A 15,399-nucleotide genomic window follows, 5' to 3' on the forward strand; every position below is an offset into this window, starting at 1 on the left:
GTGGGTAACCCACATGCTGACCTGCTTCTGGTCAGAGGTAACCCATATTACGTGAAGCACCAAGGTCCAGGGAAACCGCTTGTCATATTTGCATGATGAGGCTGTGCTCGCTACTGATTGGCTAGTCTTTGGGACAACCATGAGGTCACTCCCTCCCCAGAACATCAGAGGTAACCCATATTACGTGAAGCACCGAGGTCCAGGGAAACCGCTCGTCATATTTGCACCTGATGAGTCTGTGCTCGCTACTGATTAGCTAGTCTTTGGGGCAACCATGAGGTCACTCCCTCCCCAGAACTTTTTTTTTCACATTTTAAGAATGATTTTAAAGAACAACGACGATCAAATGTTTAAATTTGCAGCAGCTTGAGAAAAGAAGAAAACGATGGATGGCTTTGCTAAAGGATGATTTGGAGGGTCAAAGAGGGTCCCAGTCTGGGGTGCCAACTCCCAGCTCTTGACCACGTGCCCTTGAGAACAGCCCCGACCGCCAGGAGCCAGGGTGTGTGATCCTGAATGCCTTCTTAACAATGGAGGCCCAGGTCTCTCATGTTGCCAGACTGGCATTCTTCTAACTGTGCCAGGTCAGGCAACCGGCTCCCTACCTGCCTCGCCCCAATCTAGTCACGCTAATCTATGCAACAGTCCCCTTCAGACTAAACTACTGTAACACACTCTACGTGGGCCTACCCTTGAGGCTGACCCGGAAACTCAAACTGATACAGAATGCAGCTGCGTGGGTACTCACGGGGACTCCACGAGCAGCAAACATCCACCCTAGGCTGTGTGAGCTGCACTGGCTTCCAGTGGAGTAACGGATCAAGTTCAAGGTTCTAGTGTTGACCTTTAAGGCCCTTAATGGTCCAGGACCCATGTATCTTTGGGACCACCTCCCCTGCTGTACCCCCAGGAGAGCACTGCGCTCAATAGCTCAAAATCTGCTGGTGGTCCCTGGCCTGAGAGATATCCGGCTGTCCTCAACCTGCTGGAACTCCCTGCCAAACAACATCTGTGCCCTGTGGGACCTGATACAGCTCCACAGGGCCTGCAAGGCTGAGATGTTCGGCTGAGGACACCAACAGCCCCATCTGTCTGCCACTCCCACCCCCTTTAGGCTTGCCAAGTCCCCCCGGGGGGGCGGGGGAACCCCCACCCCAGAGGCCTGTTCCTCACCGCCGGCGGATCGGGCCCCGGGGGGGGACCCCACCCCCAAAGCACGCGACGTGCACGTCACACGGAAGTGACGCGACCACTCCGGGCACGCTGGGGGCGGGGCCACAGTCATCCAAGGGAAAATTCTATGGTTTTCCCTCGGATGGTCATGGCCAGCATGCACGGCGTGGTTGCATCACTTCCGGGTGATGGGGTTGCGGCGTGCGCGCACTTCCAGAGCGGCGCTGGAGTCCCCCGCTCCAGTGCCGACCGGACTTGGGAACCTTAACCCCCTTGCCTCCCCGTGAGGCCAATAGCTCCATTGGGGGAAAAATTAATGCCATCTTTTGGTTACTGCTGTGTTTTATGGGTTTTAATTTGTTTTTAATGCTGTCTATATGATATCCTGTTGTGCACCATCCTGAGCCTGGTATTCCTGGGGGAGGGTGGTTTAAAATCAAATGTAATAAATAAAATAAATAAAAACTGGCCCTAGATTCAAAGGTGTATGTGAAGGGGGAGGCAGAGAGACAAGCTGTAGAGGCTGAATAGTCCCCTTCATTATGTGGGCATGTCTGTTTATACCCTATAGCCCCTCCCAGAGACCTGGGAACAAAAAACCTGATGTTCTGAATCCTACCCCAGGCGGACGTTACACAGAAGAGAGGTGCACTCTGGGCAAAATGTGAGCGGTGCTTAAATCTTTCCTGAAATCATGGGGTTGGCTACTCCGATCTGAGAAATCCCTGGAGATCTGGGGGAGGTGCCTGTAGAGGGGGGGATTTAAGGAGAGATTTCACCTGGCACCTCTAGGTTCTACTCTCCAAAGCAGCCGTTTGTTCCAGGTGAAGGGGTCTCTGTAGTTAGGAGTTAAGGTGTAATTCTGGGAACTTAACAATTTGGAAGCAGAAGAATTTTTTGCAGACTGGAAAGACTTTAAAGATTATTTGGAGAAATACTGGGATGTAACGGACAATTTACTTTGCTTTGAGAACTATCGAAAATTAAAGGATAGTAGAAAATAGATAAATGTATAAGAATAACTGCTGAAGGATAAGTTACCTGTGGTTGTGAATAAGGAGAAAGGGGGGTATGGAGAAAATTTAAGAATTGTGCTGGACGTTGGAGCACTGTGGGAAGCCGAAAAGGGGGGGGGGAAGGGAGGAGGGAAGGATATATAATTGTATAAGTTTTGATATATGTTTGAACTTTTTTTTTCTTATTATATCCTAATAAAAATTTTTTTTGGGGGGGAAAGGTGTAATTCTGGGAGATCTCTACGCCCCGCCTATCAGCAGTCCCTACTTAACATTGATCCATTTAGGCTGCATGGAATTCAAGATACTCAGTGAAAAGTACGCAGACAGACGAGTGATTTCATCTTAGCGTACTTTATTTGGTGTAGAACAAGACAACTTTAGCCGGCTCGCACGTCACCGGTTTATCCGGTTTATCCACGTCACTCGGAAGTGACGCAACCACGCCGGGCACGCTGGGGGCGGGGCCACGACCATCCGAGGGAAAACCCCGTGGCCTCGCCCCCAGCGCGCCCGGCGTGGTTGCGTCACTTCCGGGTGACACGCACGTCGGGGTGGGGTTCCCCCCGGGGCCCAATCCGCCCCCCGAGGGGACTTGGCAAGCCTACCCTCAATGCAGGATGGTTGCCAATTCCTGCTTCGGCAATTCCTTGAGATTTGCAGGTGTGGGCTGGAGCGGCCACAGGTTTTTTTGGGGAAGCTCAGTGGGGAAGTGGTGCCATGGAGCCTGCCCTGCAAAGCCACTGTGGCCTCCAGGGGAATGAGTCTCTGTCGTTTGGAGATCAGTTGCGATTCCAGGAGAACTCTGAGTGCCATCTTGAAATTGGTAACCCTCAGGGCTCATTTCCTGCGGGAGTGCACTGGAGTGGTGCTCTGGCAGTAAAGAGCCCAGGGGGTGGGCACATGCAATAAGCCCCACCCCCTGCTCCCAGCAGCCCTCAGTCAGAGCAAGAAGCAGCCAGGGAAGTTGCAGAGCCCCCCCCCCCAGCCCCCCGGTCCAAGACAGTCCAGTGGCACCTTTAAGACCAAGTTTTATTCAGGTACAAGCTCTCCCTCCTCTGTGAGGACAGATCTGCACGTTTCCCCCCCAATAGCTAGCAATCCAAAACAGTCCAGTGGTGCCTTCTGACACACTTCTGGTGATGTCAAGGGGTGTGGCATATGCAAATAAGTTATGCTAATGAGCTCCTGCATCTCTTTTTCTACAAAATGACCCCTGGTAATCCTACCACTACACGCTGGTGAGTCAGAGATCTTTCTTGCCTCATAGGATAGACAGGGGAGGGGAGGAAAGGGAGAAGAGTCTTGGACAACTAATGACATATCCTTGCACAAACAGCAGAAATGCAACTAAAAATGATGCAGGATATATATATACACTCACTAAGTAAAAAGTTATGTAGCTGGGGCAGAGTCAATAAATCTTCTGCCAGGTAATTGGGCTGTCCACATTTTATAATGTAGCTGGAACAAATTTGTTCCACTGCAAGAATTCAATACTTTAAAAGACCTGTAATTATCTGTGCTCTTTGGTAATTAAAATCCACCCATGGCTACAACTGGAGCAGCAAAAATGCTGTATTATTTACTGAACTGTATACCCATGTTTGACCGCTCCCCCATTAAAACAGCACACACACACACAAAAAGTTGCAGTTTTAGTCCCAGGAGTAAAACCTAAGCGATTAGTGGAGATTAGCAGAATTTGAGGCCTTTTTAAAAGAAAGCATGGCCATGTAGTGAGCACAGATCTACTTGGGTGTTCCACGTGTTCAAGTTAAAAGTCATTTACCTGGTGCACCAGCTTGTATGGAGGCAGAGTTTGAGTGCCAGTGGAGAATCGGTCTGAGCCTAGACCAGTGGTGTGCAAATGCTGGACAGGAATGGACCAGTGTGCTGGGCAACCACCAAAACTACAGCTACATGGACTGCCCTACACATGGCAAGTGTCAAAGTCTGGGGTGCAGGCAGAGGGAAGTCCAAGTTCAGTCTGGGGTCTTGAGCCAAAAGTGGTTGAGCAGGAACTAAGAGTGAAAGGCCAAAGCCAAACCAGGAGCAAGGTCGTTCAAGCCAGAGTCAGAAGCTGGAGGAGAGGAGCAGGAACGAGGTCTGGAACTAGGAGGTGGAGTACACGCAAGGCGTCGTGAAGTTGACGAGTTTGCTTCCACAAAGGAGCCAGTTTAGAGCCTGAAGCTAAATAGCCCTCTGCTGGTGTTTCCAATTAGCGCAGTGGCACCAGCAGCCAAGCGTCTATCAAAACTCAGGGCTAACTGACCGTCTGCTCTGCAAACGAACTGCACGTCGCCTCGTTGATCGTTGCTAAGTCCTGCCGGAGTCGGTCTCGTAAGTGAAAAGTACTGGGTTCGCAGCATGGAGGACTCGGACGACGACATGCGTTTGCACACGTTTATTGTACTTAACATCGAACTGGCTAACGGCCCTGCAAGGCCAACTATATACACACCCACCCAGCACACCCACAGTCCCATTGGGGGGTTTGAATTTCCCGCCATAGCTCCTATTGGTCCGTGCTGGGGGAACTAGGATCCTCAGTTCCTATTGTCTTGAGGAGCTAAGCTCCTGCCTGTAGCTGCGGACCCCTGCTGGCGGTCCGCGTATATAACAGTAAGCGAGCAACTCTCGGGGGCGAATCGGGAGGGCTTCCCATCTGTGGCTGCTCCTCGTCAGCTGTTGCCGAGCCAGGTGCCAGTGCAGGCGGTGATGGCAAATTGCCGATCTCTGAAGCTTCAGAGGGGCCAGCCGTGGGTTCTGCTGGAGCTGACAACGGCCCTTCCTCAGCACCCATGACGGCAAGAGGCTTTCAACTGGTTATCACATTTAAGGTGGGTTCCACATGCCCTTTGACCTTAGTGGTGGAACCTGGGTTTGGTTTTCACCCATAAGCCAACAGAAGCCTCCTTATGACTGTAGCAGCAGCTGCCTGCCATGTAAACCCTTTATCTAGCAAGATCAATATTGCCTACTCTGACTGGCAGCAGTTCTCTACAGTCTCAGGCAGAGGTCTTTCACATTCTGTTTTCCTTATGATCTTAGCTTGTTATTTAAGTCTGTTTTCGCACATCTTAGGCCCCTGCCACACGGCAGGGAAAACACCGGTGAAAGTGCGGCAAATTAGAGCCACACCAAAATAGAGACGCTGCGGGCGGGATCCCACGGATTCCGTGAGCCGCGTGCCGTTGCTCCCCGGCACGATCAGATGCCGGGGAGGAAGAGACGAGGGGGAGGGGGAGGCTGCTGTGGCCCTTTCAATTGAACCACCAGGTTAGGTGGTTCTTTTTTGGTGCGCTTTTTTGGCGGGAGGGACGGATGGGGGATGGGCGCAGCACGATTCCCAGATGTTGCTGTGGGATCGCGCCCGTTTGCTGCGGCCCCGATCCGTCCCTCTCCCGGCCCAAAACCCTTTGTGTGAACAGGGCCTTTAAATATCTTCATCATGTTACATGTTAATTTGCTGTTAAGCCCATTTATAAGTTTGAACCTTATCTCCCATTCCAGTGTATTTGAAAAAGTGTGCCTGCACACGAAAGCACATACCTTGAATAAGCCTTGAATAGACCTTTGTTGGTCCTGAAGGTGCCACTGGACTCTAAATTTGTCTTTCACATTAGTCCTTCTAACTGGAGATGCTGGGGATTTAACCTTGGGCCTTCTGTATGCAAACCACAGGCTCTGCCACTGAGCCACAGCCCCCAGAACCAGCAGCATCAGGCGTCTACAGAGGAATTCCCTTCCTGCTCCCTACTTAGCAGCCCCAGCTTCATCTCATAGATGCCCTCTACCAGTGACTGTCCTGAACTGATTCCTTTCAAGACTTCACCTGCCTGTTCCATCTGGCCTGTAATTCCTCAGAGCACAGACCGGGCCTGCTCAAAGGGATGTCTGGTGTCTGCTCCTGCTCCCTCTCCGGGACTGCAAAGGCAGAGGAGTTTTCAAGCACCAGGAGGGCCAACACACATGGCTGGAGAATGGAAACTGGCACGGTGGGCATCAGGCACTGAGACAAAGTCAGCCAAATACATGGGAGCCCACATGAAAAACCCTGCAGGACTGGGAGCGGGGCCTGAGGGAATGCCGGAGCAGATCCACAGCCAAGTCCTTTTCCTAGTTGCCAGATGGTCCAGCCTGGTGTGCTTCTGTGCATTTAGGAGAGATTTGATCCAAAGAAATCAGCAGATGACGCTTTTCATGTAGGGTCGCTGTCCTCTAGGTGGGGCCTGGAGTTCTCCCAGAATCACACCTGATCTCCGAACTGCAGAGATCAGTTCCCCTGGATGAAAGGGCAGCTTTGGAGGGCAGATTGCACAGAATCATTTTACCCACTGTGAGAGGGCTTCCAGAGGGGATTGTGAAGAGAAATCTGCCATGGGATTGTTCTATTTACTTCAGAGAACCGCTGCTAATTGGAGCCTTTGCACTGTGTTTTTGGTGTTTGGGTGGGGCAACAATTGGAGGAGCCAGTTTGGTGTCGTGGTTAAGTGCGCGGACTCTAATCTGGGAGAACCGGGTTTGATTCCCCACTCCTCTTCCACTTGCACCTGGCTGGATGACCTCGGGCAAGCCGTAGTTCTGACAAGAGGTGTCCTTGAAAAAGAGCAGTTTCTGTCAGAGCTCTCTCAGCCCCACCCACCTCCCAGGGTGTCTGTTGTGGGGAGGGGAAGGGAAAGGAGTTTGTAAGCTGCTCTGAGACACCTTTGGGTAGTGAAGGGCAGGGTATAAATCCAATCTCTTCTTCTTCTTTTTCTTCTACATGACATTACATTTTATGACACACATGATCTGACCCCACAAAGTCCCATTTCTGTCGGATCTGGCCCTCGTAACAATTAAGTTTGACACCCCGATCTAAACAGTGTAGCCCTAATGTAATTGAGAGAGAAGGAATATTGTGAGGTTGAGAGATACTAAAAAGTAAATGGGTGAAGACACCAGAGAGAGGATTGTTTTACTTTTGGCAACTTTTTTACAGAGGGAACAAGAGGACATAGAAATAGAAATTGATAAAGTCTACAGGATTAATTCTAGATTTGCCAAAACAAGAAATGTCCCAAGGGACATACTAGTCCAGTTTGTGAGAAAGATGACAACAGACCAAGTACTTCACCAACATTTTATCAATAAGTTATAAACTGATGATATAGATGTAATTGTTTTGAAAGAAATTCCACTTAGGATTTTATGTAAGAGAAACGACAGTGCCTTTTTGATTGAAAAACTAAGACAGAAAAGGACTGCCTTTTGATGGGCAGTTGGAGGGCATGATTTTTACTTTAAAGCAACAAAGATTCAAACTGAATTTAGTTCAAAAAGCGAGAGATTTTTTACAAGGTTCAAATCAGATTTTGAGGAGATGCAGATGGATACTCCAATAGAAGAACGGGACTGTTGTATAAAGTTCTGCATTAGCTTGAGTTCTGAAACAGGATTGTAAATACACCAATCAGAGCTGCATCGGCCAGAGACTCCACCATCGGCAGGGTGCTCAACTGGGTGTGGAGGGGGTGGCCGGTGGGGCACGTCACAGAGGAATGTAAGCCTTTTGCATCAAGGCAATGTGAACTGTCAGTCCACAAGGGCTGTTTACCCGCACAGAGTGAGTCCACTGACCGGACCAGGGGTTTTGAGGAGGGAGAGTTGGCATATGCCAGAAACTGTGCAGGAGGGAATCGTTGGTTACCAGCAATGGTAACCAAGGTACTGGGTTTGCATACTTACACAGTACGGTTGACAGACGGTTGAGTGTTCAAACGGCACATCAACCAATTAAGGAAACGGTGGGCTGAGGTAGACCCTGAGCCCAATACTGCGGTGGCCGAAGTACCCGAACCTGATGAATGGGTAGAGCTCCCGAACGCAGACAACTCCCATGAGGGAGAACCACCCAGTATCCCGACCGAACCCAGTCACCGGTCTGAAGACCAGGGTCAGACAACTTGCCCACAAGGTAGTCTGGATAGCCCTAACAACAGGGAACATCCAACCAATCACCCAGCTGTAACATTAAGACGGTTACAAAGAAGTAAGCAGCCTCCTGCTTATTTAAAAGACTACATGTGCTCCCAGGTTGTCCCGTCTTAGGGGGGAGGAACTGTTACGTATAAAGTTCTGCATTAGCTTGAGTTCTGAAACAGAATTGTAAATACACCAATCAGAGCTGCACAATGTTCTGGAGGGAAGCACTCTGATTGGACCTTATATGTAAATAGTGATTGGTTGTTAACTGAATTGTGGGCGTGGCTACCTAAGCCCGGACTGTTTAAAACAGAGCCTATTGCTCTATGTTTTTGTCTCGTTCTGATTTCTTCTGACTTCGTTAATAAAGCTGATTCACTGTTCCCTAGCTGTGTTGAGTCTCGTACCTAACAGGGACCAAGATGTGGACAAGGAGGATTCCCTGTTGGGTGCCATGGGTACCAAGTTAAATTTTTAATTTTATTTTGAAATTAAAAAATTAAGTTTTCTTACAATAAATATTACAAATATTTATCATGGAATGTTAATGGATTAAATGCCCCTCAAAAAAGGGAAAATATTTCATTATTTCAAAAAAAATTAAAGAAGATGTTATTTATTCACACGAGATTAACATAAGAAAAATAAAACAAAATATCTGACATAAAATCCTGGGTGAAGAATTTATATCAGCGGATACTAAAAAGAAAAAATGGAGTTGTGTTGTGTATCAAATCTCATCTAATACCAGAATTAGTATTGAGTGATGAGCATGGAGTAATAAATAATAGTGACATGATGGTGAGGGTCTGCTATAGACCACCAAGCCAGGCAGAAAACGTAGATGAGACACTCCTAGAACAGATTATAAAGTTCTCAAAGAGATGGGACATGGTGGTCATGGGAGATTTCAGTTACCTGGATATCTGTTGGAAGTTCAACTCTGCTAAAAATGAAAGGTCCAATAAATTCCTGACTTGTCTTGCTGACAACTTCATTTGCCAGAAGGTATGTTGAGATGGGGTAATGTACAACTGTCACTTTTAAGTAGAATATCTGTGATTAAGATTAATGGTTTACCTAGAATGTTATTCTTGTTCCAGACAATTCCCATTTTGACAACAGATGTACCATTTAAACAATGGCAGAAAGAGATACCTAGATTTGCATGGCAAGGGAAAAAACCAAGAGTTAAATATAAGGTATTACAAGATGCAAAAGAAAGAGGCATCTTGGGTTTGCCAGATTGGAAACTGTATTTTGCTGCCTCCTGCTGGGTATGGATGAAAGACTGGATTTTGTTTAAAAAAAAAACACCCAAAAGATTATTAGAGATTTGGATGGCATGGATATATGATGTACAACAAAGTTAAAGGTTCAAAGCTGATAAAAGTATCATGATTTTGAGAAATCAAAGTCTGAATTTGAAATAGAATTATGTACAAAGGGTGACCATGTTATTGCTAAAATGTATAAATTCTTATTGAAATTTGAAACTGAGGAAGTACAAGTTAAATAATGTATGGTAAAATGGGCCCAAAAAACTTTGGACATGACACATGCATATGGAACAATGGGAACGTGTGTGTGGACAAAGGTTTTGAAATGTACTTAAAGCTCTAATTATAAGGAGACCTTTTATAAGATGATGTATCGTTGGTATATGTCTCCAGAGAAATTGTCTAGAATTTACAACAGTACTTCTAGTTTAGGTTTGAAATATAATCATCATGAAGGAATATTTTAGCACATGTGGTAGATTTGCAAGAAACCCAAAAAATTTGAACACAATTACAAATATTAATACAGAAGATTTTAAAGACTAATATACAGCTCCATACACAGAAAGTTTTTGTTGGGGGGCCCCAAGGGGGCAGTTTAGTACATGGAACTGACTACATCACAGGGTTGTTGCTGTTAACGAAATATAGAGGGGGAGAGGCATGGCTAGGTAGGAGTCGACAGGCAAAAATGGGGGGGAGCAGGACCAGCACCTGGGACAGTTTGGAACCAACAAAGAAAAGTCAGGGTTTGTGTCTGGGAGATGTATTCTCTCTGAAGCACTGTGCATTGCTCTGGAATCCAAGCCTACCCCTAGAAGAGCCAAGATATCTGGCAAGGGTTGCTGAAGGAGCCCCTGGAGATTTTACAGACACAACCTGGTTCCGTTGGCTAGCTAGCAGCAGGACAATGGGCTGTTCTTCCCGCATCCCCTTCCTTTGCAGTCAATACGAGAGGAGAGCAAAGACAGGAACCTCATCTTGCACCTCCTGAAGCAGCTCAGACATCACAACTGCACCAGCAGCAACAAGCTGAGCGAGGGCTGAGGCATGCTTCCCCTCCCCTGGCAAGCCAGGTGGGCGCTTCACAGAGAGGGGGAAGGGGAGAGGCACGGCTGTCTGGGGAGGGTGCCGGGCACTCATAGGCACCCCCATGCGTATGGGCTTGCTAATATACAATTGAAACCAGAGTCCTTTTTGTTAGAACTAATGGACAATCAGTTGGAAAGAAGCCATGGACCATTATTTCTATTCATGACAACGGCAGCAAGAATATCATACGCACAGAAATGGAAGTGTCCAACAATACTTACAACAGAAGAATGGTTCAAGAAGATGTTGGACCTTGCAGTAATGGCTAAACTTACTGTGTTGGTTGGGGAAACAACAATTAGTTTGTTTATTACAGACTGGAAACCACATATAGACTGGATTGTTTGTGGTTTTGATTATTAAGATATAAAGAAGAGAGTTCTTTATTCTATATACAGAGCAAGGGAAATTGTTGTAATCAAACCTACATTTGTTGTAGAGAAAATTCGAAGCCGCCTTCTATTTTATGTATGTTTTTTTCTTTTTCTTTCTTTCTTTTATTTTCTCAATAAAAACTAAATTTGAAACTTCAGATCCTATGCCCACTGTGCTCCCTTCTCAAACTCTGCCCTCTCCAGGTTCTGCTCCAAAATCTCCAGGAACTTCCCAAGAGGAGTTGGCAACTCTGTTTTCATAGCTCAACACAATGATGGGCTTGATTATCCAGTTCGAAGGGCCAGCAAGAGGGAGAGGGCTGGCTACCCAGCTCAGCAGTTGTCAATCTGAGACAGAACGGGAGGCGGCAGAGCCGGACTCGGCAGAGTGCCATCAGGAGGAGGCTGGAACCAGGAGGCCATGCAGGGGAGGAAGGGAGAGGGGGGCAAGCGGAAATAAATGTCCAGAGCAAAGTACGGAAACTGCGCGGGGCAGGGCAGGAGCCTAACAGCTGCCCAAGGAAATCCTGGCCAAGAAGGCCAAACCACGAGCTGCCGGGTGAGGGCAGGAAGGTGGACCCTCACGGGGACCCACGGCGGCACTCCTGGCCTTTCTTCTCCTTCCTTTCTGTGGCCTTGCGGTTTGGCATGCGGGGAGGCAGATGGAATCCTGGCCAACCCTTTCCAGCTTTGTTGACCTGCACAACAACGCATACCTTGCCAGCGGAGTAGCACCCAATGCACTGTCGGCACCAGCGGGAAGGCTAAGCAGCAGGAGAAAAAACAGGAATGTGGCAAGAGGCCCAAGGGCAGCAGATGGGGCCCTCACTTACCCTGGCTTGTTGCAGGATGGCTTGAGCTTGGGACTCCTGAGCAGAGACCATGGGGCCCTTCGAGCCACCGTCGCCGCCCCCACTGAAGCGGAACTGTGGAGGAGAAGGATTGGCACATCACTCCCTTGTAAACTGACACCCCCACACACACCCTCCCACCAGGGAAGTCTGGCTGAGCAGCAGACTCAGGCTTAAGATCTGCTCCAAAGCAAGTGGCTGAGTCCCTCTTTTGGCATGATGGGTCTCATCCCTGGTTTTATTGGAGTTCAACTCGCGACACAATATCGTGCATTTATCCCTGGTTATAACAGCATCCGTTTATCCCGGGACCAATGCTCCCTCTAAGCTGTGGAGTCTTGTAAGCAAATATTTACTTTGTGAGCTATTGGGCATTAACGTTGTGAGCGAGCGATTTGGGTACTGCATAAATCAGTTTGCTCTGGAGCCCTCCTTCCTGAGCTAAGACAAAAATGTGTGAGCTGGAAGCTAAAAAACTGTGAGCTAGCTCACACTAACTCAGCTTAGAGGGAACACTGCCCAGGACAAGTGTGGGGTGAAACTGGGGTGACCTCAATGTAATATGGAAACAAAAAATACCCCGAGAACATTACAGGGGTGTCAGGTGCTCGGTGCATCTTTCAGTTTACAGCTCGTCTGTCATTGAGAGAGGAGGCTCCCCTCCCTCCCTTTGAAGTCTCTGGGGCTTGCCCCCTTCACGATGCCAAATGGCCTGGCTTCTCAAATGTTCCTCGATATGGAAGGCTACCTGCCTTTAGGAGAAGGGGGGGGGAGCTGACAGTTACTTCTGGTGGGCAAAATACTGGGGGGGGGAGGTGATTGGGTCCTGACCTTTAGTGCTTTTACTTGAATCCCCTATGTCTGTAACCTTCCCGCGTTTAGCTTCAGTGCAAACAATAGATGTGTCTAGGATGGTCTCGATCAACTGTCTCAATAAAGTTAGCTTTCTAAAAACTGGCTGTTGTTGAGAACTGATTGAACCGGGAACCTGACAAGGGGTGAACTTGAGTATAGTGTAGAACGTAAGTTCGGGGACAGGGTTGAACCAGGATTTAAGATCTAGTGCGGAAACACCCTGGGACAAGCCAAAAGATCCGAGGACAAGCATCATAAAGAAGCCCTGTGTGTACACATGCATAAGCCCTTGACCTCCCTCTTCAGTGATGGGCCACTTCGAGATGGCGTCATGATCTGATTTTTACCACCAAACTGAGAGATCATTTATTTGTTGAGTCAGATATTTCCCTCTCCTTTTCCAAATCCATCCCAACCGGCTAACAGTATTTTACAGATAAATTGTGATACCCCAACAATAAAACCTGTACTAAAACAAACTGAGAAGCAGCCACAATACTGACTACAGGCTTGCCTCGATAACAACAGCCAAAGAAAAACAGGTCGCTTACCTGTAACTGAGGATCTTCAAGTGGTCATCTGTGCATTCACACCTCTGGGGGGATATAGTGCACCTGCGCCGACCTCAATCGGTTCCTCTTGAAAGCGAAAGGGATTTTTGTGCCCGCCCCCTCGTCATGCGCCGGCCCCACTGCACATGACCAAGGGAGGGGCACTACAGTCCCGCCAGTTCCTTCTGACCGCTGCCATCAGTCTCAGAGCAAAACAAGAGGAGAGGACAGAAAGCAGAGGGGGGCAGGTGGTGTGAATGCACAGATGACCACTCGAAGATCCTCAGCTACAGATAAGCAACCTGTTAATCTTCTTCGTGGTCTCTGTGCATCACACCCCTGGGAGAGTAGCAAGCAGTAAACAAGCCCACCGGAGGAGGGAGCTGAAGGTCCTAGACTTGTGCCGCCTGCAACCCTGCCCGTCACACCACAGAGTGTCGATGAAGACGCCCACCTAGAGCATAAAGCTTCACGAGTGTGTGTGGGGTGGGGGTGACCCATGCTGCTGCTTGACAGATACCAGTGAGAGGCAGACCTCCCAGGGAGGTTGTAACAAGCCCACTGCCCGGTGGTAAGTGCTCAGAGCGGGCCTGGGAGTAGCCGTTTGGCCAGAAAGTAACTCAGTAGATGGTTCCACAATTCACCTAGATAAATGTTGCGAAGAAACCTCTTCCTCGCACAGGTGTGCTATAAAAGATGAACAAGGCCGGTGACTGATGGAACGACCTTGTTCCATCGGGGTAGAAGAGGGTAGCTCTCTAAACATCCAAAGCATGAAGCCGGCATTCATCGTCACCCGTAGGGAACAGGAAAACATTGGAAGAGCAATGCAAGCTCATAAGTAGTGCTTGGAACAACCTTGGGCAGGAAAGAGACATCCAAGGCCACGGTGACACCATCAAGTAGAAAAATCAATACGGAGAGTCGCAACGGAGTGCAGACAATACTCTCACTCGTCATGCTGAAGTAATGGCTTCAAGGAAAAACAGTGTTCCACGATAGAAGCTGCAGACTAGACTTGGCCATGGGCTCAAACAGTTGTGCATTGGTCTGGACAGCACTAGATATAAGTCCCAGAAGGGAGTCGGCCCCACTAGCCAGAGGAAAGGGCCGAGTGAAACCTGTTAGAACTGCCTTGCTTGCAAGTGAGAAAAAATGGAATAACCATCCACCATGAGTGGTGTAGGTGGTGGCCAAAAAGGTTCTTAAAGAAAAACAACTCCAGGCGGGTCAACACTAATCCAACACCAAAGAGGGTGGTGATAAATCCAATGACTCAAGGCAAAGCGAAAGCATCTTCCACTTCTGTTCAAAGGCAGCGCGTATAGCTGGCTGCCAACAGTTTGACAGGACTAGGTCAATCCTGCTATTGCAGTGCTAGGGAATCGTCCATGCTATGAGCTCGAGGTGTGGTACGGTGCGAAGCACTCTGCTCTCCTGAGCTGGGAGGAGATCAGGTGCCTGGGGGAAAAGAGCCGTCAGAGCTGATTCTGTAGCGCCTTTTGGAGAAGGTTCTGAATTCCTTCCAGGGGCGTAGTGGATGGTGGATTAATTATGAAACTTGGGCCAGAGGTGCCTGGACAGATTATATGGTGCCACGAGGATGCATTGAGGTTGCCCCTCCATGATCTTGCTGGGCACTCTGGTAAGTAGAAGGATCGGTGGGAACAGGTAAACGTGCCAATGAGACCATGGCGACAGAAGGCACTGGGTCCTGCCCTGCCCTGGAACAGACAGACGTCACACGGCATTCTGGTGCGTAGCAAAAGCATCGATTCCTGGGTGACCCTACCTGTGGCAAACTGGTTGTAGGTCAGCCCAATCGAGCTCCCACTCGTGAAGGGATGCACCTCCTCTGCTCAGGACGTCTGCCTACACCTAGAGCGATCCTAGCAGGTGAGCGACAGTGAGGAACATGTCCCAGGATTGACACTCAGTCCACACCTCCCAGGCCAGTGGACAGAATCCCCTGAACGCTGTTCCGCCTTGCCTGTTCAGGCAACACGGTGCAGTGGTGTTGTTTGCCGGGCTTGCCACCGTACAGTGGGCCACAAGGTGGAGAAAAGACCTAGTGTATACTGGACAGCGATCAGTTCCAGGACACTGAGGTGATTGTAGGCCACACGAGGTGCCCATTTGGGACCCACACACAAACCTTGGGTTTGAATCCCCCCATCCCCATAGGGATGCATCCGTGGTAAGGTCAGTTCGGGCTGGGGCTGGAGTTTCCCATGTAG

At 48.8% G+C, this 15,399-nt stretch overlaps 1 protein-coding gene across 1 annotated transcript in view; it reads right to left on the bottom strand.

The window, feature by feature from the left end:
• Window positions 1–15,399, bottom strand: part of LOC107110446 (collagen alpha-1(V) chain) — a 291,309-nt gene that overhangs the window by 132,834 nt on the left and 143,076 nt on the right. The window contains exon 12 of the mRNA XM_015411231.1: window positions 11,739–11,831. Coding sequence (XP_015266717.1) covers window positions 11,739–11,831 — 93 coding nt within the window. The remainder of the gene's footprint in view (window positions 1–11,738; window positions 11,832–15,399) is intronic.

Source organism: Gekko japonicus, unplaced genomic scaffold (genome assembly GCF_001447785.1).
Source record: "Gekko japonicus isolate JY-2015 unplaced genomic scaffold, Gekko_japonicus_V1.1 scaffold1287, whole genome shotgun sequence".
Taxonomy (NCBI): Eukaryota; Metazoa; Chordata; class Lepidosauria; order Squamata; family Gekkonidae; genus Gekko; species Gekko japonicus.